The 27,998-nt window shown below is 40.3% G+C and overlaps 1 protein-coding gene and 1 long non-coding RNA gene across 2 annotated transcripts; one reads left to right on the top strand and one right to left on the bottom strand.

The window, feature by feature from the left end:
* Nucleotides 1-12,380, top strand: LOC141748380 (uncharacterized). Its single transcript, XR_012588973.1, has 3 exons — nucleotides 1-253; nucleotides 8,996-9,040; nucleotides 10,131-12,380. It is a non-coding gene; the product is annotated as an uncharacterized LOC141748380 (long non-coding RNA).
* On the bottom strand, nucleotides 5,275-27,998 carry C9H8orf48 (chromosome 9 C8orf48 homolog). Its single transcript, XM_074600342.1, is given in 8 exon segments — nucleotides 5,275-5,565; nucleotides 16,651-16,735; nucleotides 17,846-17,998; nucleotides 20,287-20,519; nucleotides 25,318-25,440; nucleotides 27,738-27,796; nucleotides 27,798-27,970; nucleotides 27,972-27,998. Coding segments are annotated over 8 exon segments (912 nt in total). The 3' UTR covers nucleotides 5,275-5,506.

The raw sequence follows: 27,998 nt of genomic DNA, 5'->3' as shown, positions 1-27,998 counted from the left end.
GAGTGCTGCTGAGGTAGCGGGTGTGTGGAGCTATTCCACCCTCCCCGCAGCTGCAGCACAAATAACGCGCCTCTTCAGCACTATCCGCCTCGCGGTTTTAAAGACTAAGGCGGGGGGGGGCGAGACCGGCCAGTTCGCAAGGTCTCAGGCTACCTCCACGGTCAGGCTTCAGCAGGGGCTCCCAGCCTTGCCACCCCCGATCGCTCTCCCCTTCCGCAAGTAGCCCAGCGAGGCGAGGATGTGGCCGGAGAAGGTGAGTGCTGCATGGCTATGATGAATCCTTTGTGCGGAACCGGAGGCTCATTAGAAAGTGGAGGAGGGAGGGGGCAGTGGTCGCGATTTTTTAAACGGACACAGTGAAAAGCCTCCTTTCTGTCCCCATTAAGCGAAGGGCGCGTGTGTCCCTTTCAAAGGGAATCTACCTAACGAGCTGATTTCCCGACAAAGCTCATTTTCCTGGCGCGGGGCGCAGAGCGCAGCAGTAAAAAGCATCGGAAACCGCCTGCTGCAGACCTGCCGTCTGTCCGGCTGGGCAGGCGGGTGCTCCCCCGCATCCTGCTCCAGCCTCCGCAGCCTCCCAGCCGGGGTACGGCACGGTGCGGTACCCGGGGCTGGCACGGCACGGCTGGCACGGCACGGCACGGCGATAGCCGGCGTGCGGGGCTGGCACAGCGCAGCGCTGCACAGCGCGGTACCAGCACGCAGGCTGGCACGGCACGGCACGGCACCGCACCGGGCAGCGCGGCACAAGCGTGCGGGACTGCTATGGCACAGCACCGCGGTACCAGCGTGCAGGAACGGCACGGCACGGCGCGGAGCAGAGCAGCGCCCAGGGCTGCACCCCGCTGCCCACCAGCCCGGCCCAGAGCCCCCCAATGGGGCCGTCCAGCTCTGGTCAGAGGCACGACCGTCCTCCCCCGGGTACCAGCAGCTTTCCACGCATGCACCCACCACACCCCCACCCTTCACAAAGACATCTAACATCCTCCCTCATAGCACAAAGGTGCGCTGACACCCCTATAAACACACCCTCCTCCTCTCATGCATTGTGCATCTTCCTCTCCATCCCCCCCAGGGACCCCTCACCCTTTCCTGTTCATCATGCGCCCGCTTCTCCACACTCGTATAAGCTTCCCTCTCAGTTACCCATGTTACTTGTCCCCTTTTTTCCCCCCACAGAAGCAGCACACCCCTTCCTCCCCCTCCATACATACACCAGCTCAGCATGTCTTCCTACCTATGCAGGAAGGTAGAACCCCTCAGCCCACACAGGGGGGAAGGTGACATGTCCCTTATCCCCTCCCAGCCACGGCTAAAGCACTGCCGTGTAAACTAACACATTCACTGATCTCAAATGCATTTCACATAACTTTTCCCATTTGGAATGTGATTTGTAGCTACAAGGAAAGTCAATGCTGACCAGTAAGCACTGAATGCTTAAAGAAAGTCTTTATTCCCTTCCTTATTCCATCCCCAGCCTCCTCCTTCAGCCTCTGTGCTGGGACCAGCTTACCGCACACCAGTTCTACCCACCCCAGAGACCAGCTGCCCGGGCTTTAGGACTGGGAGAGGCGGGCAGTGAGGAGGAAGGAAGGGTGCTTTCTGCTTACCTACAACTCTCAAATTAGACAGAGACTGTCCCCATTCCATGCTGGGGAAAAAGAAATGTGATCTTATTCCAGAAACGTGCAGACACAAAGTAGCTGCATCTAAAATGACATGCATCACTCCCCCTCTCAGCCCCCTGCTCCCTCCCACCCTTCAACTTATTATTTTTCCTGCACAATTTTAAAGGTGAAATTCCCTGAGAATTGAATATATTGTAGAGCTAGCCTGTAACATTCATCAAGAACAGGCACACTGGCTGGAAGGAGAAGAGTTTTCTTTTTAAATGAGTTGGATGAACACTTGAATGTTCAAACAATCTTTTGCTCTTTGGCACATTTTAAAAAAATGTTATCCCTGCAGGAGTTTCAATCTTGGCAGATTTTAGATCGAAAAGAAAGGCTGCAAAGTGTCCCATCTGTAATTACTTTCCTTGCTAGCAGTAGGGAAGGAGAAAAAAGGAGATATTAAAAAAGGGAGGGGGATGCAAAAGCACATCTCATTTGTTCATCTCCCTTTCACAACCAATTAGCCCGGAATCAGAACCCTCCTTCACCTGCAAAGAAACTGAGAATTGAATGAAAAGGCCACTGATTGTCTTGAGATCTTATTTTATGAAGATTCTTAGGTTTTGTTCATTTGAGTTCCGCTCTAAAGAGCTTTCAGTTTCATCTATCCTATAACTCAGGAGAACAACCCCTTCTACCTGGACTGGTAAGTACTTGTTCTGATTCCAAAAAACACGTAACACAGAGCATTAGGACAAACTGATCCTAGAAACAGGCAAACAGAAAAAAAATCGCTGAGCAAGTTTAAGCACCAGCGTAGGCTAGAGAATTGTTTGCATTCCAGCATTTGTGTTTTCACAGAATAACTTTTAAAATGTAGACTAATGAAAAAATTCACAGGCTGCCTCTGTAATCGCAGGATGTAATTGCCCCTGATTTTGAAAGGTATGTGGGAAGAACAGCATAGAATGTTGTGCAGAAGAAATGAATAAGAACTAAATTAGCAAAAAGTTAACCATGAAAGACGATTTCAAAGGGAAAAAAGAATCCACATTTTACAGGGTACATTTTTTCTAAGCTGATGATATAAGACTGTTCCCTTAGTAGGAAAAACAAAGAATGGCTTATCAGGAAAATCAGCCCTCTGAAAAGAGGATAGTGTGTGCTGGTTTGAGAAAAACAATCTCAACATAGTTTTTAAAATGCAGTGAAGCCTATTTCGAAGTGAACAGCATGAAGGAACAGGTCTGTTCAGCTGTTTACAGAACAGCACTTTGATACAGCACTGTTTTCCACATTCAAAGGAAAAGGAAAAAAAAATCCAAACCCTTCCCCAAATTTGAGCACGTGAAAGGAATAAGTCTCACTGTGTCTTCCTCACATGTTTTATGACAGCATGCCTGAGCCTCACCTATGGGGAGCATTCGATATACAGCTTCAAAGCGACCCTAAAAATGTCACACAAGGATTTCATTAATCAGGATGATGAACTTTCCTCACACCACTATATAGACAAGAAGGCTAAAATATGTACCATAGGTATATTTTAGTAACACTGTTTTAAGGACAGAATTCAGCAGGTGTTCAGTCTATAACATGACTTGCGTGTAGTTTGCTCCTGGTAACAGGCACCAGCGACTTCCATAAGGATTTGAACTTTGTATAGACAAAAGATAGTATCTGCCGAAACATGCGGTTACAAGAAGGCTGTAATCACACCTAAAAAGCTGCTGCTGTTTATCAAATCACAGTTATACTAAATTAACATGTTATGCTATCATGAGAAGTCACCAATAAAATCAGTGGGAGGAGTATCAGTTTCAGAGAGAGTCTAAATCTACAAGACAACAGGTCTGTTGCTTCAATTGCTCTGTGCTTCAGGGATTACTTAATTGAAATTAAAACCTTAAAACCCAGAATTAGCTCCATATGGGTTCTCTATAAACTAAATGCCCAGGAAAACAGTATGTTGCATTTATGGTCCACACTAAGCACAGACACCTGCCCACACGAGTTCTTCTGGAACATAAAAGCAGATGTCCTGCAACTTCCACCTGAATCAACAGAAGCTGTGTTGCTCAGCGTCTCTCAATGCAGAGGTAAGATGGTATCAGGTTCTGCTCTAAAATTACTTGCTTTTGCCATACACAGACTAGACTGTCCCTTGAAGTTATCCAAGCCCTTTGCAGCTTTAAGGAGAAACAGGATCCCACTAGATGAACTCCTTTCACAGGAACAAGACTGACCTTTCTGTGGACTTACAGATCTGACCAATGCTGGAAGGAGTTATTACAAGTGCTTCCAAAACTTGCAGTCTTTGTCTCTTCTTGCAGAAGGAAAGAGAAAGCCTCAGGTATAATGAAGACAGAACAAGCTGAACAACTGCTAAAAGCAGAGCTTTCTTGCTCACTAGGATAAAATAGTGTAAAGCATTCTGAGAGACTAGGGCTAGAATTTTATACACTTAATTATAAGATTAATTGACTTGCTTAAATCTTTATCTAAGTTGCCAGTTATATCACTAGACGTAATTGCAAGCGTTTTATGCAAATCAAGTTTCTAAGGATGACTATGTGTAAAAATCCAATATAGTTCATTTTTTCTATTTTGTCTTGAGATTAACAAAACAAAGGCATCAAGAGGTTATCTGGAAGACATATGTGTAAGACGTGGCAGACAAAGGCATAAAGAGGTTATTTGATTTCAGGACTTCTCAGATAAATCTACGGTGTTTGACACCTACAAATCCAGTGACACTACAAACACGCCTAAAGTGTCCTTCTGTAACAACCCAATGTTTATTATTTACGCCCACATCCCCAAAGTGCACAGAACCTACTGGAACGTATAAAGCCTAACTGGCTTTCAGCTGAAAGCTCACCAGCACTTTAAAGACTTGCAACCTTATGATTTCCAAAAGTATTTTAAGCATGCAAAGCTAAAGACGGATGCGTATTAGTATGTACACAGATTTTGAAAATGGCAAGGGCGGTCTTATGTATATATTTAAAATAGTCCTAAAAGCCAGCCCTTTAGTCTTACACATGAGGTTACAGAAGATGCTATGAAAAAAATAAGTAGCAAGGCTAAAACATCTCACAACATGCTTTCTGAAGCCTTTCCTGCCTTCTCTCCTTCTCCCATCCCTTCCTCCTTGCCCTCTCTCCTCCTTGTCCCCACTTTCATTTGCTCTCGCTCCCACTCTGGCTTTCATCTGCAATTTTGTGCACAAGTGTATTGGTAGATGTCTCGCTACACCAGCTCTGGAGCAGAAAAGAATCGTTTACATACCAGGTTTATAACATGATGGATACATTTCATACAAATGTTTTTACATCAAAAAGATGCAAATTTAGAGAAAGGAGGCACATTCTTCTGTAATGCAATAAAAATGGAAGAGATAATTTGCAAGGCAGCAGGGAAATTTACACACAAGCTGAAGGCGGAAAGAAGGCAAGCAAGCCTGAAACTATATTAAAAAGCCAATACATATTTAAGATGATACAAATGCTAGAAGTAACTCAACACTTGAAAATGCACAGTGTATGTATGCATGAGTACATGAAAGACGCACACACACAAAGACAGCAACAAAAGATTCTCCTACTACTGAAATCAAAGGGATTTTTATATTCATTCACAAGGAGCAGACTTATAGTTTCAGGTCAGTCATCTTTACTTTAGAAAGATGTTTTTGTGTTCATTTGAGAACAGTATTCTACACTTTTCTCACTTGCTGCTGATTTACAGGTCCTTATCAACTATTCGTACTCAAAAAATATAATCAGGAAGTCAAAGAAAGCATGCTTGAGTTAGCCTAAAGGTCAGGGATGTACCATCAGCTTCCTATTAAAAAACTAAAACTGCAGTAGCTCACGTGTAATTTCTGGCTTTCATCCTCCCAGTGAAGCTGAAGATTTCAGACATTCGCCAAACTCAGTCTTTCCTTTAACTGAAACACAGAATCAGAAAACAGAGTTATCCTAACAATAAAAAAAACCCCAAGACATAGGCAGTTACAGCTTTGTACAAGTCTGGTTTCCCACCAGGCATTTTGATTTAAAAAAAAATGTAATTTTTTAAGCATTCAATGCAAATCATCATTACTCTTTTTAATATAACACAGATAACATCATTATTACCAAGTCACTAGCAAATAGAGGCAAGTTTTGCCCTTATAAAAAGGGAGGCGTCTCAGTGAAATCAAAAAGCCGTTGATCAACATTCTTCTCTCTTTTCAGTAATTCAGTATTTGACAGATGCCAATAACCTGAATTAATATTTGAGACACTGACTTCTGTTATTGTCATTTCCTTTGTTCCTCTCATATAAATTGCATTCAAGCTGCTCTTAACTTTCCATCCTCAAAAACTACATAAAACCTCAAAAATATATTTGTCTCTACTTTGTCGTACTTTGTTGGAGTACTCTACTTAGAGGCACAGAGGTCAAGCTTGAGGAACAAAAGGAAAGACAACGCCCATCCTAAGGATATTACAAAACAAGGAGCAGATTTTGTCCTCCCCACCTTATACCGAGTTGTACTGTACTTTAAACATCAGCTTGCTAAAACAGGAAGATAGGGAAACACGAGCCACAGTAGCAAAGTCCATCTCTAGGCAAGGACGTGGACCACATGGATAGCCAACGCTTAAGTAAGTATCACAGTAACACATGACTATTCCATTATAAGGTTCAGAAATGTATTCAGCTTACAGATACTCTAATATGCTTTCATTAGAAGTTTCTTCCAACAGATCAGTATTTCCAGACCAAAAAAATCACTCAAAATATTTTTGTAAATACCTGAACATTTCTAATATATTTTATTAAATGTTAATGGGAATTAAATGTGCATAGTCCTGAGATACTAGTTTGCATGTTCGTAACGCTCAGACAGAATACACTGAAAACTTATGACTCACAGAAAAACAACAAAACAATGTCAGAATAATTTATTCTCTACTGTTTGAATTAGAGCATGGACAATGCAGAATGTTCTGGGTTTTTTTTAATGGGAGATTTCCTCATGAGAAAGTGTTGACATTGAAACTTCCGTCGATGGAACCTGACTCAACTAGAAATGTGTGCTTTGCGCGTGTCTGTGAGTGTGTACTTAATACAATGATTACAGATAATATGAACAGTCTTCTCGGAATTTAAGCAGTGTACTAGAGGTCCAACTCATGTTCAGCTTGGTGTCCACCAGGACCCCCCAGGTCCTTTTCTCCAGAGCTGCTTTCCAGCCAGTTGGCTCCCAGGACGTACTTGTGCACGAGGTGGTTCCTCTCCAGGGGTAGCTCTTTGCATTGCCCCTTCATGAGGTTCCTCTCCGTCCACTTCTCCAGCCTGTTGAGGCCCCTCTGAACGGCAGCACAACTACCAGGTTTATCAGGCACTGCTCCTAGTTTTGTATCACGTGCAAACCTGCTGAGTGTGCGCTATATCTCATCACCTAAGTCATCAGTGACAATATTGAGCAGCACTGACCCCAGTATCAACCCCTAGGGTACTCCACTACTGACTTGCCTCCCAGTGGACTTTGTCCTGCTGACTCAAACCCATTGAGACCAGCAGCTCAGCCAGTCTTAAATCCACCTCGCTGTCCATTTATTCAGTGCGTATTTCCTCAGTTTGTAATGAAATGGTCTGGGAGACAGTGTAAAAAGCTTCTCCAAAGAGCTCATCCACTGCTCTCTTTCATCCACTGGGCTACTCATTTCATCATAGAAGGTTACCAGGTTGGTCAAGGTTATTTTCCCTCCCATATATCCATGCTGACTATACCCAACTACCCTCTTGTCCTTAGTATGTTTGGAAATGCTTTCCAAGATTTGCTATGTTACCTTCCCAAGGGACTGAAGTGAGGTTGACCAGATTGTACTTCCCCAGATCCTTCTCCTTGCTCTTCTTGAAGATAGGAAGGAAATGTACCAGTTTCCAGTCCTCTGAAACCTCCCACAGGTCACCATGACCTTTAAAAACTTCTTGAGAACAGCCTTGCAATGACACCATCCAGCTTCCTCAGCACTTCACGGGTTTATCCTATCAGCTCCCATGGGTTCGTGAACGTTCAGTAGTTTCTTTAAGCATTTCCTAACTCGGTAAACTTTTGTATGAAGGGTAAATCCTCACTGTGCCACACTTTCCCACTGGTCTTAGAGGGCTGGGATTACTCAGGGCAAATCTGACCAGAAAAGAGTGAAGCAAAAAAAGGTATTGAGGCCTCTTCCATGTCCTTGGTCATCAGGTCCGCTGCCCCATTCAGGTCCACATTTGCCCTAGCCTTTCTTCTGCTGCAGATATACCTATAGAACCCCTTCCTGGTGCATTTATGTTCCTTCCAAGACTCATCTCCCAAAGGGCTTTGGCTTTCCTAACCCCATCCCTGCATGCTCAGATGGTGTCACCCTGTTCCTCCTGGGTCACCTGTCCCTGCTTCTACCTCCTGCATGCTTCCTTTTCATGTTTGAGTTTTCTCAGGTGCTCCTCGTTCATCCATGCAGACCTCCTGCCACCTTCACTTGATTTCCTGCACATTGGGATGGATCATTCCTGAGTTTGGTGGAGGAAATCACTGGAAATCAACCACATTTCCTGGACCCCTCTTCTCTCCAGGGTGTCCTATACGAGAGTCTTCCAGGCAGGTCCTTGAAAAGGCCATGGTCTGCTCTCCTGAGCTTCCATGGCAGCACTCTGGTCGTGTGAGCCACGCCTGTGATCCCACTGAGATCATCACCTTGCAACTTCTCTAATTCCTCCTCTTGTTTTTTGTCCACACTCCATGCATTAGTGTACAGGCACTTCATATTGACATCCAGCCATCTTGATTCCCAGAAAAAAGCAAGAGCTTCTCCCATAAAGCTTTCTTCTTGGCTCTTGCTTACTTCTGTGCAGAAACTAGAGGTGGGTCCCCTTCAGCCATGTTTTGCAATTTTTAAAGTTTCTCTCATCTACAACACCCTGCACCCTTTGCTTGCCAGTCTGGTTCACCAAGTCACCCACAAGCAACAGGAAGAAGCATTCTTTGCCCTCAAGCAGCTTGAGAGCAAGGCAGACTGGGAAGTGGTGGTAGCATTGCCTTAGTACCCACAGACACCAAGTGGTTCCGTCATAGTCACTCAAGAGTCTGCAGCAGAGCCATGAACAGTCCTCGGACATTGTTTTGGAGGGCAGGGATTTGTCCATAAAAGCAGTCTCCTTCTCCCCAAATGCAGCTGAAGCAGAAGCAGTACTTTGCAGACTTAAGATTTTAAAAGCATTCCTGTTTTGTTTTTGAAAATACACATACCTGAACTGATGGTGAAATGGAGTTACCAATAACAAGAGTCACCTTCTTGGAACAGTACCAGATGCCTAATGATTTTATGTCTTCCCCATAGGAATCTGATAGCTGTGGATACAGATGAGATGAGATACAGGTTCAGGCAAGTATGACAAGAATCTGATTTTCATTAGTGCTGAGACATTCCACTCTCCTGGACTTTCATGTGGGTGGTGGACACTTGGCTACTCCATAAATCAGAGGGGCATTTCTCAGTTTCTTAAGTTCTTTTATTGCAGTTTCTTTCTTTAGACTACTTGAGAAAGATGTTGACTATACAGCTAAGTAGCACTAAAATATTCTACTGTCATAACCTCCTGATACACATCTTGCCAGCAGTGCAACGTGTAGACATTCATCAAAGATACGGTATGTTGCACTTGTTCCCTTATGGGAAATGAACTTTCAATCAGCTTTACAATCACTTTTTTTTTTTGTCCTAAACTACAGTAAAATCCGGCTTTTAAACTTTCTTTAAAATCAACATTTATTTTTGACTATGTGAACATATTGTTCCAAACTGGCAAGAACTGCTCATTTACATCTTCTAACATCAACAGAATGCTAATCTATAGTAAACAGTCTTTATTACAAGCAAGCACGTGCTGTTAATTAGTAAAAGAGACCCTCAATTCTCTGCTAGCCTAAGTGGGATGAACCACAGATTTCTGTAACGAGGATGAATTACAACTGCACCCTATCAAACAGAGCATCTCCGAACAAACAGTTATGCCGCAAGATCTCTGAAACCTAATTTTGGCCTCAAAGCATTTGGGAGTAGGGTGGAGGGGGTTTAGAGCAATCTGTTATTTGAAATAAGTAGCTCTGTAAGCACTTACAGCTCCTCAGATTAAAATACCAAAATCCTAGGGCCAAATCCTACTGTCCTGATAGGAAGCAGAAATCAGTAAGAACAGGCCAGCCTTGTTCCTCATCAGATTTAACTCTAAGGTGAGATCTGGAAGAGGGAAGGGAAGGGGGAGGGCAGACCAGCTCTTTGAACTTCAGAACTGCTCAGATGAATAAATATTTTAGGATTTGTCACACGCAGCATGTATCAAAGCCAAATGGCTTAAATGTATTTGAAATTCTATCAGAATTACGAAAGAGTAAGGTTTTTAAATTCTAGATTACCGCTCACTGCCCTTAGGGGATCTCACCTCTTAAATAATCCTGTGTCATTTTTCACCCAGGTCATTTTTCCAGATTCCAGATTTGCAATCAGTGAGGACATCTCCTAAACTCCAGTATAACGAGGACAAAGTCCCCAAATCAAAATCCTCTCCAGACAAGCCAAGTCTGAGAGCAAATATCAAAGAAGAGGGGAAGATAAAAACCCTTCGTTAACACGAGAGCTCCTGTTTTGTAGCTGACTTTTTTAATGGCTATGATGTTAGCAAAACCAAGCCTGCCTCTCAGCAAAAAAATATGCCTTTGATTTCACTCTCTTTTGGGAATATTTGGGGGAAGAAAAAAAACCTCTCACTGAACAAACTCGTAAGATATAAACTACACTTGTTGCAGTGCTTGTTTTTCTCTTAAGCCTGAAGATAAGCCCTGGCACCACAATGCGACTGGAAAATTGATTCGATTTTCTTCAATTATCTCTTCAAGAAAACAAAGAATCACAAACGGGCAGTCAGCTAAGCAGCTTCCCCCGCCCTTTGGGAAAGAAGACAACAGAGCACACGCGTTTCAGACTTACACAACTTCGGCTATAGATGCCCTGTGCTGTAAACTTTGTGACACACACTGTTATTCCGACGCTCCCTGGCTTCATAAACAAGCAAAGCTTCTGAGCCTCATCTATGCCTGGAGAACCCGAGAAAACTGTCTTACGAATGCCACAGGTGACAAGGGAATCATAGTCCTTGCTGCTTCAGAAATTCTGACCGAGTAAGAACAGCTACTGGATCCCAATGAGGCCCAAGTTCAAAGAAGTTCCTGTACCCACACTTTTGGCCTCAACAGACTATGAGAACTTTGCCAAACTAAACACAACAAGAGACACTGAAACTAAGCAGCTAGAGGGATCCCTCTCATCCACTATTGCACTGATAATAGTGCTGATTATTATTTTCTCTTTGATAATGACATCCATAGTAACCTACTGTTTTCACAAATGGAAACTGAGAGGTAAAAAACTGCAGAGAGCACAAGAGGAGTACCAGAAAGACCATGAAAAGAGCATTTTCCAAAGCACGCCTGGACTTGTTTCATAAAAAAAAGGTCCACCACAAAATACTCTTGCATTACCTGAAAATGAAAATAATAAAAGAACAGCAACTATGAAATTTCCAAGCAAATATATCCTTGTTTTTTCTCATTTATAAGAGTTGTTAGCAGTTTGGAGATTTCCTACAGCTTTATTATACATATATATATTTATATATTTAGTCTCATTTGTGCAAAGTAGAACCAACACAACCATGTATTTTTAATCTCTACTGTATTACCAAAACAGTATATTCAAACCTGTCGCTCACATCCTTTCAAAAATCCACTGGCCCGCGGAAGGCCGAGGGTCAGATTTTGGTTAACACAAACCAACGCAGTCAATAAGACTCAGTGGAGTTGTGTTGCCTTGCACTGATCTAATCATCTGGCTGAAGATTTTGAAATCCAATTGGAGTCTGAAGTCAATCATTCACAGATACTCAGCAGTAGCAGCCTGGTCCTGAAAGCCTGGAGCTGAAGAACTCTTGATGTCTTCAGCAGGAGTTCCCCGCAGAAGGCATGTGCAGGACCAAGCCCTACATGTGTTAGGTGGTAAGTCAGTATTTCTTTCCCCTACGGTTCAGTGCCGAGAGGTGCTAGCGGCGTTACAACCTCCAGTGGATTAAGGACATCCAACGTTAGTGGAACCTAAACTTCCCAAGGAAAGAGCAAGCCTAACGCACTTTTTTTAACTAGGCTTGTCATTTTTTTTAAACCAACCATACAATGGTGTGTTTCTATTTTCATAGCCTGTAATATGTCACAGAAAAACAACAGATCTATTGTGCGTAGCATATCTAAGTAATATTTTCTAACGAAGTGATGGATGTAATATTAATAAACGTAATTGTTTTAAAAAGTAGAAAACATGTAAAATTACAAACAAAAACCCTGCTCAAGTATATAGCTTGCTTGCAATTACCATTAATGCTGTTATGTATTTTTAAACAAGCTATAATACTGTGATGATGCTGTAAACTTACTTCTGTAGGCAAAAAATGTTCTATTTAAAAATGTCAAGATGAGGATGTAAATGTTCTTAAAGTGCTATCAACTAAAAATATGAATTTTCACAGAATATTCTAAAGGATTCTGTTACATGCTACAGATATATTTTACAAACGTATTTATGGATCATACACACAAGTCTATGTGAGAACAAACAGTACTATTTTATTACGAAATAAATAAATGAATAAATAAGCAGTGAATATTCATGCCCAGAAGCTGGAAAATGGTTTTTTTTGAAGGTATCCTGCTCAATTCTATAGGTAATCTGAAAGACAGAGGACCTATACCTTACTGACAGAAGGTGTACACTCCCCCTCATTTCCCAGCCCGCCCCCATGCAGACCCTGCTGCCAGTGCAGGCAAAGATCTTCAGAATCAGTTGTGGAGAAAAAGGGAACAGCTAGCTAGTTGTATAAAAACAATGCAAATGCAGTATTCATAAGATTAATGTATGTATTCACAAAATTAAAAAACATTTTTTTTAAACACAGTGGCATTTAGAATACCAACTCTGTTGCAGGCAGTAACAATTTGCACATGGTGTCTAGGTTAGCTCTTACTGAGTGGAGAAAATGAAAAAAGTCATTCTCTGAAAAGCATACTGAATAGTAATAAAATTACAATTTGAAGAATGCAAGTATATTTCAAAACACTTTAAAAATACATAGCTGGAAGCACTCCAGCTCTTGCTGGAGTATGTATGTATGGTTTGGAATAGCTGCACTGAAAGCTACAATTCAGGTTTTTACTGAAGAAGAATCTGGGCGCTGTGTCAGCTAACAATTTCGCAGGGGAAACATCATCCCTTCCAGCAGCAAAGCCTTGTCCTCAGTGCCACCAGTTTAAAATTTCTGTCAAGCTCCCAATATGAATAAATGGGTTCAGCTCCTCTTCTTGGAAGGTGATCAAACTGGCTATGGTTAAAAAAAACAAAACAACCCCAAGACAAACAAAAAACCTGACTCTTGCCACACAACAAACCCATGACTGGGAGATGGATTTATGAAAAGGCACCGGCCCCAAGGGGGCCTGAAGCATTTTGTGTTTTAGTATAGTTTCAGAAAAAAGATTCAAGATTAACGTAAGGACTAGTGGAGCAGTGGGACCAGGTCCCAACTGGCTCTATGTGACCTTGCTCAAGCAGGAGGTCGGATAAGATGACTTCCAGAGGTCTCTTCAAACCTCCGCCATTCTGTGACGACATACTTCTAAAGCAGATGGAAAACAGTATTCAAACGTGCTTATTTTTGTTCCCAGTTGATATCCACGCACGTTAATTGCACTCAGACTTCACTCCCATTCCAACACGTGCTAGTAGCCTATTGTCAATGAGATGGAAGTTTATCCTAAGAGAGAAACAAATACAAAGTCCCCTGGCCTTTGTATTTGTTGGAAATGGTTAGAAACAAGACTAAGAAGTGACTGAACCTGGAAACCAGGTTAATTTTTTATTTTTTTTTGTAGAGAAAGCTAGGCCAAGTGAAGCAGAAACTACAATGCTGCAGTCAACAGGAAACTGATTTTAATGATAATTTGAGGAATGTAAGTTTATCCAAAGGGTAGGTCATAAAATATAACATCACAAAAACGTTTATCAGTGCACACATAATATAAAACAATGTATGTAAGAAAAACCCTTCTGTATTTGTACAAAGTTCAGAGCAATAAACTCTTAATACATCACAAATCTTTCAGAAGATTAAATAACGCAACTATGTGTAGCATGAAAGCTAGAAAGCAAAAGCTCCAAAGTACTTTTAATAAGCAGGTTGATTTGATCCAGTATTACTTGCCATGTGATTCACCCTTGATCCACCTCACTCCTTTCATGCCCCAGCAAGCACAAGCAAGGGAGCAGATAAATAAATATTTCTTGATCATAGTTTCAGAGTGTTTCTTTGGATCAAAAGAAAAATCTGCTGCTGAGGGAAGGAGGGGAAAGCTCCTGTAAGGGGGAAAAAGGAAGGGACATGATGTACTACCCCCCTCCGATCCCCCCCACCCCATCCTCCATGTCAGAGTTTTTGCATCTCGTCTCAAACACTGCAGGATTATGAAATAAATTATTTAGAGACTCAGATCATTCATTCTGTTGTACATCCCTAATAGCTGCTACAAGAAAACAGAAGACAAACACTCAGATCTCAGAGTGACTCCTGATAAAAAATGAAAGAACCATAGTGAGCAGTAGGAAAATGCATGGCACAGACGTAAGCAAAATATGCTTTGATTTTTCTGAGGAGCTATCTGAATTGTCTTTCTATCATTCATGCAAACAAACAAGAACTGTTCAGCCACTGTGCTGTGCGAGTGTGAACACTGTTTCACAGACAAACATTGCCAGATGCCTAACCCAAAACGCTCATACTTCAATGTTTTTACCTAAAGGCTTGAGAAGAGTTGCAAAGAAATATTTCAGTATTTCTAGAAAGCATCTATGTACTGAAAGGAAAAATATCAAAATGTCTTCTTTTACTTATAAAAATAAGCAATCTATATTTAAGAGTCCTGGAACTCGCTGTGGTTTTTTTGGAGGGGCTGAAAGCTGTATCCATTGGCAGTAGCAACAAAATTACGTTTTTCAAAGGATTCAATTCCTGATCAGCACTTCTGTATCTGACAGCCCTTAGGAGACTTCATGTGGAGCAACGGGCGTCCTTTGCCTAGTGTTAAGCAAATTGCTAGAGACTTTGAAAGACTCGAGAGAAACAGGGAGCGTAGTCCAAAGCAAATAAGGCACAGGGATGCAATATCTAAAAAGAAACGGTTTATAAAATTGGAAGGTAAGAGACTTCAGAGATTTAAATGTTTCTAAGGATTAGAGAGTAGTGGGAAGAAACAAGCAGCTGTTTATTCATTATATAGGTAGCTATGTGATCTGCAGCGACAATACAAAGTTAAAGCCAAGCTTAGGGGAATATTTTCGATGGACTATTAAACCTGCAATTTACAAGAAACCAGAATAAACTGCCGATGAAGCAGCGAGGACAACTAGCTTTGAACAACTTAGGGCTGCATTACGTTTTCACTTGGGGCTTGACCTACTCAGGATCACTTCCCAGTGAAATCATTCAAGGTAGGTTTTTAAGCACCAAAAGGCAAGTATTTGCTAACACAGGCGGGCCTATCTACCTCTATATCCTGGCATTGCTTTTCAGGTTTTCCATTGGTCTGTGGGAAGTGAAAACAAGAGGCTTAACAGCCCTCAAGCACTCTTATAAACAATATGTAGCATACAAAAGAAAATATCCACATGGATATAAATACAAAACCAGCTTCAACAATACATAGTCTTGTCCCAAAATGGGAAAATACAATGCAACGGTAAGATTTAATCCTATTTTCTTTGTAACAAAAATTCAGCAAGAGTCCATAGATAAGCATATTCCTTCAGTATTTCCACAGCCTTCAGAGATCTAAACGCACAGAAGTCAGGAAACCGGAGACTAATGAGAATCAGTAACTTTATGACTCACACAAGTCCAACAGCCACAAGGTGAGTGCATGGCAATGCAATGGGCTCTTGCTGTCAGCAATAATCAGAAAGGTGGGCTGCCATTTGTGCCCACAGATCGGCATACACTTTTCGAGGCTACCTTGAAGGTGATTTCATTGTCTAACCCTCTACGATCCTCAGCATAAAGCCATCTTATTTAGATGTGAACTGAATGCCAGTCTTTCCCCCAGATACATTCTTTGAAAGATAGTGGCTTTGCCATCTTGAAAAAAAAAAATCACGGAAAATTACAACACAATCCAAAGTATATTCAAAAAATGGTCAAAAAAATTATTTGGCATCTTATTCCAGTTTTAATCTATGTTGTTTTTTCCCTTCCTAGACACCTACCCTTTATAGGCTCTATGATTAATTTATTGTCATTTCTCGTCCTGTTGGCATCTTGCTGATTAATTTCTGTTATAGTCTCATTATTTTAGTTCTATAAATATCCCATTTCATTTTACTCCTTTCTATAGTTACTTTGCAACCTTCTTTTTCTCCTCCACCTGGGGCTCTCACTTTCAATTTAACATGAGACAGGGGGGAAAGATTGAGCTGAAATCCAGTAATTACACCTCCCTGCCCTGAAAAACGGAATCATTTATTTTTCTTATGGATGGAAGCAGCTGTGAGCTGCTCTGAAATCCCACAAGCAATCCCACAAAAAACAATACTTATTACTTGTCAGATTAATAATAGAAAGCGTTGGCTTCCATAATTTGAAAAATGTATATAGTTGGATTACAATATATTGCAACATTTGCATTTAGGAAGAATAAAGAGTGGAATCATAACCCAGGCACCAGCGTGCTGGGCATATCTGGTTCCACCTGCAAGAATATTAAACCAGCACCCAATTCATCACTGACAAAACAGGTTATATCCACAATCGTTGGCATTCAGTACGTGACTGCCCGCAGAAGATTCTCCCAGTTCTTTATGTCCTTGAGTTATGTTTACTACTTTCAGGCCTTACATTTTCTGACCTTTCAGCCTTTGCCATAAGTTCCTGGGGTCCTCTGAAGGTTTGGGAAAGCTTCTGAGTGCTTCACCTATACGTATAAGCACATCCTGAAATAAAAACGAAACATGGAAATTACTTGGGTATGTATTCTTGCCATTTCTCATGTCCTGTACCACAGGCCTACCATTGGCAGCTACATCCGGTCCCTCAAAAGCAACTAGGGAGGCAGCACTCATCAGCACAATTCTGCTGGATTTTTAAAGCATCCTCTTTAAAAAACTTTGTTGAACAGGGAGGCCAGTGATCAGCCCCATAAAGCAGGTTTCTTCCCTAAGAAGGGGAAGGAAAAAGCAGCTGGCCTTTTCAGGGAACCTGGGAGAAACATGAGAACAAAAGCGAAGCCTCACTTGATACTGAAGATCTCAAATCTTAGGTACAGAGTGAATGGGAGTCAAAAATCAGGAGACTGGCATTATTTGTTAAAAAAAGGAACGCATGGTACGGTGCACAAATTCCCACCCTGCTCACAAACACAGAAAGACAGATCTTGGGGCTTCAAAGAGCACTACTTATTCATTGCTCAAAACCAATCTACTTTCAATCTGATTCCCGTTCAAAAGTGAGAGTTCTTCCCTCAGGGAGATCATCCTAAAGAACAGCCACAGAAGACCCAAAGAATTCTGTAAGTTCCAGCTTCTGTTGCCTACCATCTATTCCAGAGGTATTTCCTAACAATAAAACTCGAATCTTTGTGACAGCAGACACAAAGACAGTTCTTCCAAGAAGAAATCGTAGTGTCTCAGAGTCCTTAGCCTTTGTAACATGTTGCAGTATCCTATTCTGAGACTACTACGCCAAAGGATGAGTAAGGAAGACTCATATGGGCATACTGACGTGCTATCACAGCATTTTGCTATTTACCATTTTGTCTTGAACAGCCCATCAGAAAACAAATTGTGGAGAAATAATTAAGGTGTACCCAAAACAATTCTAGGACATCCTGGGAAAGACCTTCAGCTTAAATAAATCAAGCAAGCTCCAATGACTTGATCAGTATGTTAGTCCCAAGGATTTTATTCATGATATGGAGCCAAATTCTATTTTGACTTGCACTACATTCAGGTCAACCTGATCTCACTGCCACAAATCAAGGGGAAATCTGGCTCACAGATTCTTTCGTTACACTATATATAAAATGTACCACAACATTTGCTTACGCTGGAGTAAATCTGTTCTTCCAATTTCTCTTGGATTAAAGCACTTTCCATTAGAATTTTCATTCGTCTGAGGAAGGTAATCTCGGCGAGCTCTGCTTTCTTCTGCTGACAGTCAGGGCACACTGAAGATTCGTGGATTTGAGCTTCTGTCACCTGGAAGATGAGACTTTGATGCAATAAACAATGTCTGTCCTAGCAAGATGGCCACCCCATTAAGAATGATCAATAAAAATACAGATACGGATACTGTCTTAGGACAAAAATTTGCTTTTGTAGAGAGTCGTAAGTTATTTCATAATCTTTGTCACAGTATTACCTTCATGAGCCTACCTGAATGTTTTCACACTAAATATATTTGCTTTTCCCAAGGTACTCCCCCTTCCAGCACTGATAACTTGGTTTCATGTAAAGTTATCTACTTGTATCTTAGAACCATGGCACTGATCCGTAATATACTATTTCCTCTTGCAATAGGCAAAGTTTCCCTGATGCTTGAGGCTGCACCGACATTACTGACTTCTTCCACAGAAATAAAGGTAAAAATAAAGGAAGTTATGTGATTGCCAAGCAACACGTTGGTGACCAGACAAAACCAACTGTGATGATACAGTTATACTGGCAAAAAATTTGTTTCAATTAGTGTAACTCATTTGACGCTAGGTGGATGCTCAGTACAAATTACAGTTTTGCCAGTGTAAATATATATACACACACATATTTTTCTAGTGTTAAATATGTTTAGAGCACGTCCTGCACAACAGCAAATACACTAATTCCCAAAGGCACGATTAAGTTAAACTAACAACTTTTACTCCACATTTCAAATACTTGATCATCTCAACTCAGTAACAGCAACTGTTAATCAGCAATAATTCCACCACATATAACTGCCTGTCTGTAATAAGGCTACAGGAGCAGCAGTGTTCCTATGCTGGCAGTACACATACGGCCTTAAATACCAACCATACAGGTTAAGATTATCTTTATGAATTCTAAGATGGAAATACACTCTGAAGTTCAAATATCTATATGCAGCTCTGAGTCAGAATACAAACAAAATTATACAGTTTTCTTTGTAAGATAAACAGTACTACTTATTAATTCCTATGTTAGTTTATCCATCATGAAATCTTAAGTGTATTTAATAGCATTACACAGATCCCAGTATTTGTGCATTTATGAAATATCAATAATTTCATCTGATTTAATTTACACAGATTCCATCTTGTTACATAAATGCAGTGAGTTGCTACAAAAGCAGTGGAATCAATCCTAGGAAGTCATGTCTCAAGTCCCTCCATCTTCTTCATTGATTTCTTCTCTGCATAAAAATGCTATTATGTGGAGGTAAAGACAGAAGCAAATAGACATAACAGTCAAAGTTACTCTTCTCAGAAAATGTATTAACACATTGTAAAACAAATAAAGAGGCAGTAAAAATTCTGCAAAATTTGGATGGTGGGTTGGTTACCATTAATATGATGAACAAACGCAGACTGCTGAAATTTCAAAACAATTTAAACAAACAGGAAGCCTGAAATAATCATCGTGCCAGAACTGACTTTAAAACTACTACTCCCTGCTCACCTGGCACAGGCTTTGCAGAGCAGAAGAATATGTTATCACTTTTACTATGCTATATGGCAATAAATTAAAGCCAGCAAATGTGATAGAGATAAAACAAAAGAAATGACTGTAATTACTATTCAAAGCTCATTTTTTGTTCTATCAGAAATACTTTCCCAGATGCAGACACTCTGTACTGATTTCAAACAAAGTATAAACATTTGCCAAGGCCCAGATTTATGGGCTAAAGGCATCTATAGGTAACGGTCACTACTCAAATCCACATAACTGCGTATTCAAATCTATCTGCAAGCACAAAGCAAGAATGCAAGTATCATTGGCAAAAAAAAAAAGAAAATAAATACTAGTCTTGAGACTCTTAGATGCAGAGCTGAAGGGAGGAGCTGTGTTAGAATGCCTATCCTATGGTGGGAAAAAAAACACTGGGCTTGTGAAAAAGAAAAGCAATTTGAATTGTGTTAAGTAATCAAATAATATGCAGAATATTTCTATAAATAACAGGTGCAAATATAACCAGAAAACAAGGGGTTTTCCTTCATTCAGTTGATCCAAGGCTTATTGTGGACTGCAATAACTGACCATCCCAGCATCGCTCAATCACACAAATAATTATTTTATCACCAGACAACATTTTACAGTGATTTGATTATTCACCAGCAACAGTTCTGCAGTATTGTCTAACAAAAAGATGAGAAAGGTAAATCTTGAGACATCAAGCAAACAATCTCTTTCAGAGGCCTGAGCGTGGCATCAATGAGGTCTGCCTGACTTGATCCTTACACTACAGTTTTTTTTTCTAGTGGGTCTCCCAAAAGCGTAGGCAAAAATCTAAATTTTTTTCGTCCTTGCAGTACCTGTTTAACAGTCTCTCTGATATTTTTCAGGCGGATTCTGTTAATTAGCTGATCAGGAACAGTGCAGTTCAAATCACTTGTCTCCGGTTTCTTTGCTGTGAATCCATGCTGCGGCTTCCTTGACTTGCCACCATTTGCCCACTTAGAGATCAGCTGCTGACGCATCTTACTTATCTTAATGGTGCAAAAAGACTGGAGAGCATCCAGTTCTCCATCTAATAATTCAGTAATTTCTGTCAGGCATAAATCAAAACAGAAGTGTCAATTACTGTATCAGGGAAAGAGAAGAATTACTGGTCTTCTATCTGTGTGACCTCATGTTATCTATTTAATAAAAAACCAAACCCAATGTCAAGCCTAGAGGCAATGACTGTAACAACAGCAGTGTAGATTTAAATAAGAATCTGGATGATAACTGTAGGAACTTACACAATAAACGTCTCTATAAATAGTCTCCAAAGAGGGGATGGGATAAGAACCCTAAAGAATTAGATTACTTAATGATACGGCACAAGTACATTAGTTAAGCAAGTACTTAAATACTATGACATTAAATAAACTGAGTTTCAATGACTGCCTAATACAGATTTAGCTTCTTCCTACCTGAAACTGCAACTTGCTAAAACTCATCTAATAACTCTAAGGAGCAATTCATAAGACATCGAAAAATTAGAAGCAGTGTCTATTGAAGTAACTCTAGAAAACACCTCAAATATATTCTACAATCTATAGTTAAGCACCTTTTTTTTTTTGAGGAAATGTAATTATATTAGAAAATACTTCCCTATAAAGCATATAATGATGGTCTTAAGAGATACCACTGTTTTCAACTATTTAAACAAGGGAGAGTACCTCTCTACCTTTATTACCCAGATTTCACTTCTATGCAACTACTGAAGCCCAACTAAACACTTCAATGTGTGTAATTAAAGGAGAAATGAGGAGGAGACAAAACATTACAGTAAGCATTACTAGAAGTCTCATGAATACCTTTGCTAGCTAATGCTAACACAGCAATCCCTTTTCAGGACTCCACTCAGCTAAAAAATGTTATACCTATACATTAGAAGAAACACTAGCAAAGAGAACAGCAATTTTTTAACCTGACTGCACAACCAATTTGAAAAAGTTACTTGTTTAATATTAATTCATGTTTAACAGTAAATAAGCTCAGAAAGAATAAAAGTTATCAAGGACTATAATTTTACTGAAACAAGAACAAAAAATGGTGAGAAAAGTCATCACACAGTTAAATTGTGATAAGTTAGTCTTTTAATTGCATAATGACTATTTACACTTTCAGATTTTCTTCTACATATAAAAGGTTCACCTGTCCTTCAGCTGAAAGAAAAGAGATGCATGCAAGGGGATCTATGCACTTGCTTTGGTGGTTGGTTTCATTTCTTGTGTCTTTCACGTATTCCCTCCTTTCCATCTTTGAACTAGACATGCTCGAACGCTCAATCTCCCTTTGTGGTAGCAGACTGAAATGTCACTGCATGTCTGTCTACAGAGAATCCCCGCCAGTGCCAATTACTGTTCCAGAAGTACGTTTTGCTGATGCTTGGTTGCCCCGAATCCTGCATTCACACACCCTCTTCGTTGGAGAGGAATAAGGGAGGAACAGGTGACAAGAAGAGCAAAACCAGGCACCAGAACAGACATCCAGTCAGAGCCATGTATCACAACAGCAGTAAGGTCACCAAGCACAGAAGATTTAGAAAGTAAAGCGCAACAAACTGGACCAAGAAGCTGCTCTGATTGCAGAAGCACTCAGTGTGTACCAACGCAGATAAGCTAATCCCCATGTCTACATTCTAAACCACGCTGTGTCATTTATAACTAAGTGACCTACATAGATTTTGCTTTCTGTACACAACTACATCTTTAAGTATGACGGTTTAAATCTATAGGAGTGGAGGGAGAAAAATAAAGAAAATCTTTATTGAGCTTCCATTTCCTTTGATGTCTAACTTCGATTTAATAGGAAAATAGGCAGGCATTTTATTGTTATTATGCTCTACTAACACTCTATTTTAAGAAAAAATGTAATGAGGTTAAAGGAGAGATAATTGTGAAAGGCAGTAACTGATAACTACTCTTCAGAAAGATTTTAACTCTGCATCTCAAGATAACATTTTCATAGTTATCTGCATTTGTACAATTGAGTGCAGCAGTTCAGATTAACACACTGACAGCCCGATCAGCAAACACAGGGTTTGAGAAGATTTGTGCAGATAACACAGAACTGATAGAAACAGCCTGTGATATCAGGCTACTTCTTACAAGTATGAATTTAAAGCAAGTAAAGTTCCTCCAGCATGGTGAAGGATACCCTCAGTTTCCACCAACATTAGTAAGATGAGACGACAGTAAGAACCTTGCAGAATCCACATCTGTCAGAAGAAACTGATTCTTTCCCAGTTCCATAAAGGCATTAATGAAGTAGATGAGCTTTCTTTACAAGCAGGTGTTTCCATTTACACATTGTTGGTTGGAATTTCCCCATCTAGCCTACACTAATATTATTTTGCTACAGAATCAGAAGGAAGTCTGGAATCTCAGGGCCTAACTAGGTCTGCAGCAATACCACAACCTGCGTATGTTATCAAGCCATAAGCTCTGGTGCTAAAAAAGCTCAGCAACAGGAAAGAGCCAGTATAGACTATTGGATACCTGCTCTCTTCTCCAAACAGAGCAGTATGATGTTTTCTGAATTCTTATAAACAGATTACTACTACTTTTAACAAATACTTTTAATAAACTACTACTACTATTTGGGTAAATCGAAAATTAAATGCTGGGACATATGAAAATTTGTTCACAAAGTGACTATAAACTAGATCTACTCAGAAATACTACGGACAACCTGGAAAAAGTCTGATGCAGAAAAATAAACACACTTCCCTCAGTGCACACATGTTTACGTGTATCCACCAGTGTTTTTCACCTTAACAGCAGGAACCACAGCTATTTATTAGCCTGCATCTACACTAGCCTTTTTTGCTTTTAGATTTCCCATCATTGACACCAGTATCATAATAACAATAATGGTTAAATTGGTAATATTGACTGAACTGTATTTTAGCCACAAAACTGCTTGATGCTGCTCAAACATTCCTAGGCCTCTAAATAACATACATTAAGAACTACTGCTCTCTCACTTTTGCCAGCAGTAGCGCAGTGATAACACTGCAGAAAAAGAAATGAGCAAAAAGTTTAATGTACCTCCAAGCTGATGAAGTAAAAGGCTTGGGGGCTACTGAGTCAAAGTCAAAGAGAAGCAGGCATGTATAGATGTCAGTACAGAAAAGCTGCTGTGCTTATTTTGTTTATATGTTAATACTCTGCAATAAAAAAAAAAAATGTAGTACATGGCTAAGTATGATTGATGCTGATGAATTTGGGGATGACTTGTCAATCACTTGACAGTGTACTGTGTTTACATGGAATATGCATAAGCACGAAGCTTATTTTGTGCTCTTCATACCAATAGTGGTTGGAAGCACTGAAACAACGTACCTGAGAAGTGGTTGGCTACTAAGATGACAAGCAATAGGACGGGCAGATAGAAGACAATGCATCTCTTCATACATCAGCACAAGCCAATGAAACAGAACTTACTACTCAAGACTGAGTGACCACTCTGGCTCTCCTCACCATCCAAGTCCATAAACCAAAGGCAGAATGTTCCCTTGTGAGGAACTACAACAATCTGAAATTTAATCATTAAGAGGATAACATCTTCCCAAGTGTAACTTTCAAGGAAAAGCTCTGCAAAGACAGAAAACTTCCTCAACGTTATACTGTTGTTTATCATTCATTCAACGAACCTGAACTTTCAATTTCTCTATGAATCAAATAGTCACAAGATTCCGATGTATTTTAGGAAGACTATCTCAGAGGAGCTCGCCAGGAGAAGCCTCTCTACTATAGATGAGATGATCTACATTAACCGTCTTCTCACTTGACTACATGGCAGTCTTGGAAAGCCAGGAATAGAAAGATAAATGCTGAAGATGAGTCAGGAACTCATAACATTGACTCACCACTGTTGTGAATGAGCTATGCAATTAAGAATAGCCTTAAAATGATCTTCTGTCATGTTTTCCTATGATATATGGACAGTTTGAGGATGCTTGTATGCAAATGCAATGCCATGAAGTACCTAGGCAGGAGGATCTCCCTGGTTATCAGTCTTACAGGTGACCTACAAAACTTCTGAGTTTGTTCACTTTCCATGTACATACAGATTGAGGAAGATTCCCCTTCTGCTTCAATTATTTTTTGCTCAACTACAGCTTTCTTGCTCTTTTTTTTAATTAAAAATAGTATCTGTGACCCACTTTTTAGAAAGACTTAAGAAGGACTTGCATCCCACCATCTGCTCTCCCAGTTGCTTGCATAACCAGTCCATGCAAACAGCATCCTTCTTTCCTCCCTTCCCCTCACCTCCTCCATACACTACATCATTGTGTTGGTTAAAGCCGCTCCATTGTTCTGGCCAAAACTGGTGCCCTGCTGCCTCCCTCAGCTTGGGAAAGGAACTAAAACATGGCAAGCAAGTAATTCAATCATTAACACAACTGATTAACGGGGGGGAAAACATTTCACACATTCAATTCTGAAGTCTTCTTAACTTTGGAGGGAAAAAATCCCACACTCCTAGTACCCATACAGCTGGAGAGCAAAAAGCTAAACAGTCCAGTAAAATTTTGAGGACTACAGTTAAATTTAAAATGTGGATATATTTTTTTTAATGTATGTATCCAGATGTTGTGATAATACATCACTAGGATAACGTCACTACTTCAGGAGCATCAAAGCCATGTCAGTTTTAGAAGACAAAGTGCTTTCCAAAAAAGCATAGAAGAGAAACTTTGTACTTAATTACCCGGCTAATTAAGCCACGCTAATTACCTGGCTTAACTTTAATAGCTTGTATATATAAAATTTAAGTCTAGTTGAAAGTTTACATCCCCTTTCAAAAGGAACAAGAATTATACCGTCTACTGCAGTTACTGAACTCACCAGCATGAGTTTTGATGACAGATTTCTCTTGCTTAATGTCGGCTTCTTTATTTTTCAGATCAATCCATTTTCCCATGACATCTCTTTCTATACCTGCAGAATCCGCTACTTCAGCCTGCTCATCTACAGTGAAAAAAAGTAGCTTTGAACATACACTGTAAAGAAAGCAGGACTGCAGAAAAACAAAGTGGGAGGCAAATAATCCTCTACTTGAACGTGACAGTTTTGCCTGTTGAGGGAAAAGAAAACCCAAGCCATAGGACTATACAGATGCTGTCAGTGATTTCAGGGTGAAATGCTGAGCAAGCTTCTGCCCCACGAAGTATCCCTTATTGCTCATTTCTAATCACCTCACTGAACGACAGCACAGGATACACTGAGAAAAACAGAGACTACTGCTTAGAGCTTGTTGATACATTGAATTTCATCTGTAATGCTAACTTAACCTCGATCTACCTCCTCCCTCGCTCAGCCCCATCATTTATTTCAGCCCTGCATTGGCTCTTCATTTGTGGCAGTACAAGGAGTCTTGGGAGCTCAGGTGAACTGTCTCAAGGTATTGATCCAAGTGAAAAATAATATGAGGCAGGGGAAGTATCTGTATCAGCTCCCTGTTCTCCAGCTTGTTCCAGTACAACCCCAGTTCTGCAGAAACTGAGGAAACAACAAAGATACAAAAGCGAATAACTGGGAAAGAACAAAAGACTTTAAGAGGTCTGAAAAGTCACTGCCACTGACAGCAAGATGCATGTGGTGCAGTCCCAGTTGAAAATACTGAGCACGCTCAAGAAGCACCTGACTTCTGTACTCTGTTTTCAGGCTACTAATAGCAAATTCAGTGGGCTTATACAAGGAAATAATGCGTCCCTACAGGGACACCAGCATGACAGGTTGTCTATAGTTTTTATTATTTATATATGCTGTTCTGGGTAAGATATATACTGCAGAAAGCGATCAGTTTCCCAAAAATATTTTTCTATGAATTATTCCCTAGTTTCTCATTTAACTGGTAGTATTCAGAAGACTCCATAATTTTATAAAACATTAACCTTGTAAAGATAAAAAGTGGTAGCACTTATGAAAAACATCTCTATGCACACAGCAAGGATTCCTCCTAGCACGTACTCCTTGACGACAGAAATAAGGATTTCAATGGTTAGACATAGAATAATTTAAAAAAACTTGTTATACCTCCATTAAAAAAAACCAGTTTATTAAAACCTATCATTGTAAAAAAAACCAGAAGTTTTAAGGAAAAGTGTAAATTCTATTAAACACTGTTCAATTATACAAATGTAGCATGAATAAGCCATCATCAAGGCAATGATCATCTCTTTATTCAGATTCTTGAAGCACTGGTATCTAACGCTATATTCTGCGCTACAATAAATAGGGTTTAGATTCATGTATACATATCTGACAACAAATTTTGTCCTGCATTGTTGGGATTTCGTGTCTAAGCAATATTTAAAAAGGATTCCTAATGATAAAGGTGCTGGTTATTACTGCAGAGTGAAAAAAAAAAAAAAAGACAAAACCAGCCCGCAGTAAAATGTTGGATGGATGAGGGACAGGAGGAACATCTCTACTGGACTTGTCTATAGTAGGAAAAGAAACAGGTTGCCAATTTTAAAGTATGGACAAGGTTAATTATATACTGGTATATACCAGCTGATCAAATTGAACTGAGTAGAATCAGATTACAAGAGTAACAGCTAATAGACATTAAAATACATCTTAAGTCTACACTACCTTTAAAAATATATTAGAAGTGTTGTAGGTAATCTTTAAAGCTACAATGTTTCTACATGCTGACAAGCTCCCAAACTAAAAAGAGATTTAAGAAAACACCCATCTCTTCAAGTACTCACAATACTTACCAGACCAAATTTGAAGAAAAGGAGAATGTAGAAGAATGACAGAGGACCCCATAGAGACAGAAGAAACCTAACAAGACATTAAGGCAGTTGGCTTACATCCTGCTGCCTGCTTCTCTACTGCTCGTCTGATGCAGCTTTAAGGTACTATCTAGCCCTCTTAAAGTATTTCAAGTCCTGGAACTTTCCCTGTGCCCTTGAAAAAATTATTTTACAGCCCAGCTACTTTTCATACATGGTAACTGAGTCAAGATATCTTGCAGAATTTTTATTTTTTTTTTTTAAAATGCCAACAGAATTTCAGCATCACAAAATTACTTAAAGAAGGGTTTCCATGGCCAAATCACACCCTTCTGCACGTAGCTGCCAGCAAATCCTGAGAGCGCAAAACACAGACCTAGTCAGCATACTGAGGTTCTGTCACTTTGCACAGCAAGAGCACTGTACGCAATTTTTACATTTTTATTTTCGCTGATTCAAGTCTGCACTGCACTGATTTAAAGCTGAGAAAGACAGGTTTCAAGCATGGTAAGCTCTGCATACCTGCAGGATTTTGGCCTGCCAACCACGACATGCTTTCCAATGCATCCGACACAGCGGATCACTGAACCCTCTGTGGAACAATACGATTTAGATGGTTCGCTCTCTCGCTGCCATCAAGCTTCTTCCTCCTCGCTGAAGGACTCAAAGGTATATTCTGAATAGTCCAAACCAGAGCTACTGTGACTCTAGCTCAGTTCCGCGTGCCACTTTTCACAGTTAACGTTCACAGTTACCGGAGCTATCTGCTGAGGTAGTTGTCAT

The sequence above is a fragment of the Larus michahellis genome, chromosome 9, assembly GCF_964199755.1.
Source record: "Larus michahellis chromosome 9, bLarMic1.1, whole genome shotgun sequence".
Taxonomy (NCBI): Eukaryota; Metazoa; Chordata; class Aves; order Charadriiformes; family Laridae; genus Larus; species Larus michahellis.
Note: the sequence above shows the minus strand (reverse complement) of the source record. Positions and strands in the feature narration are given on the sequence as shown.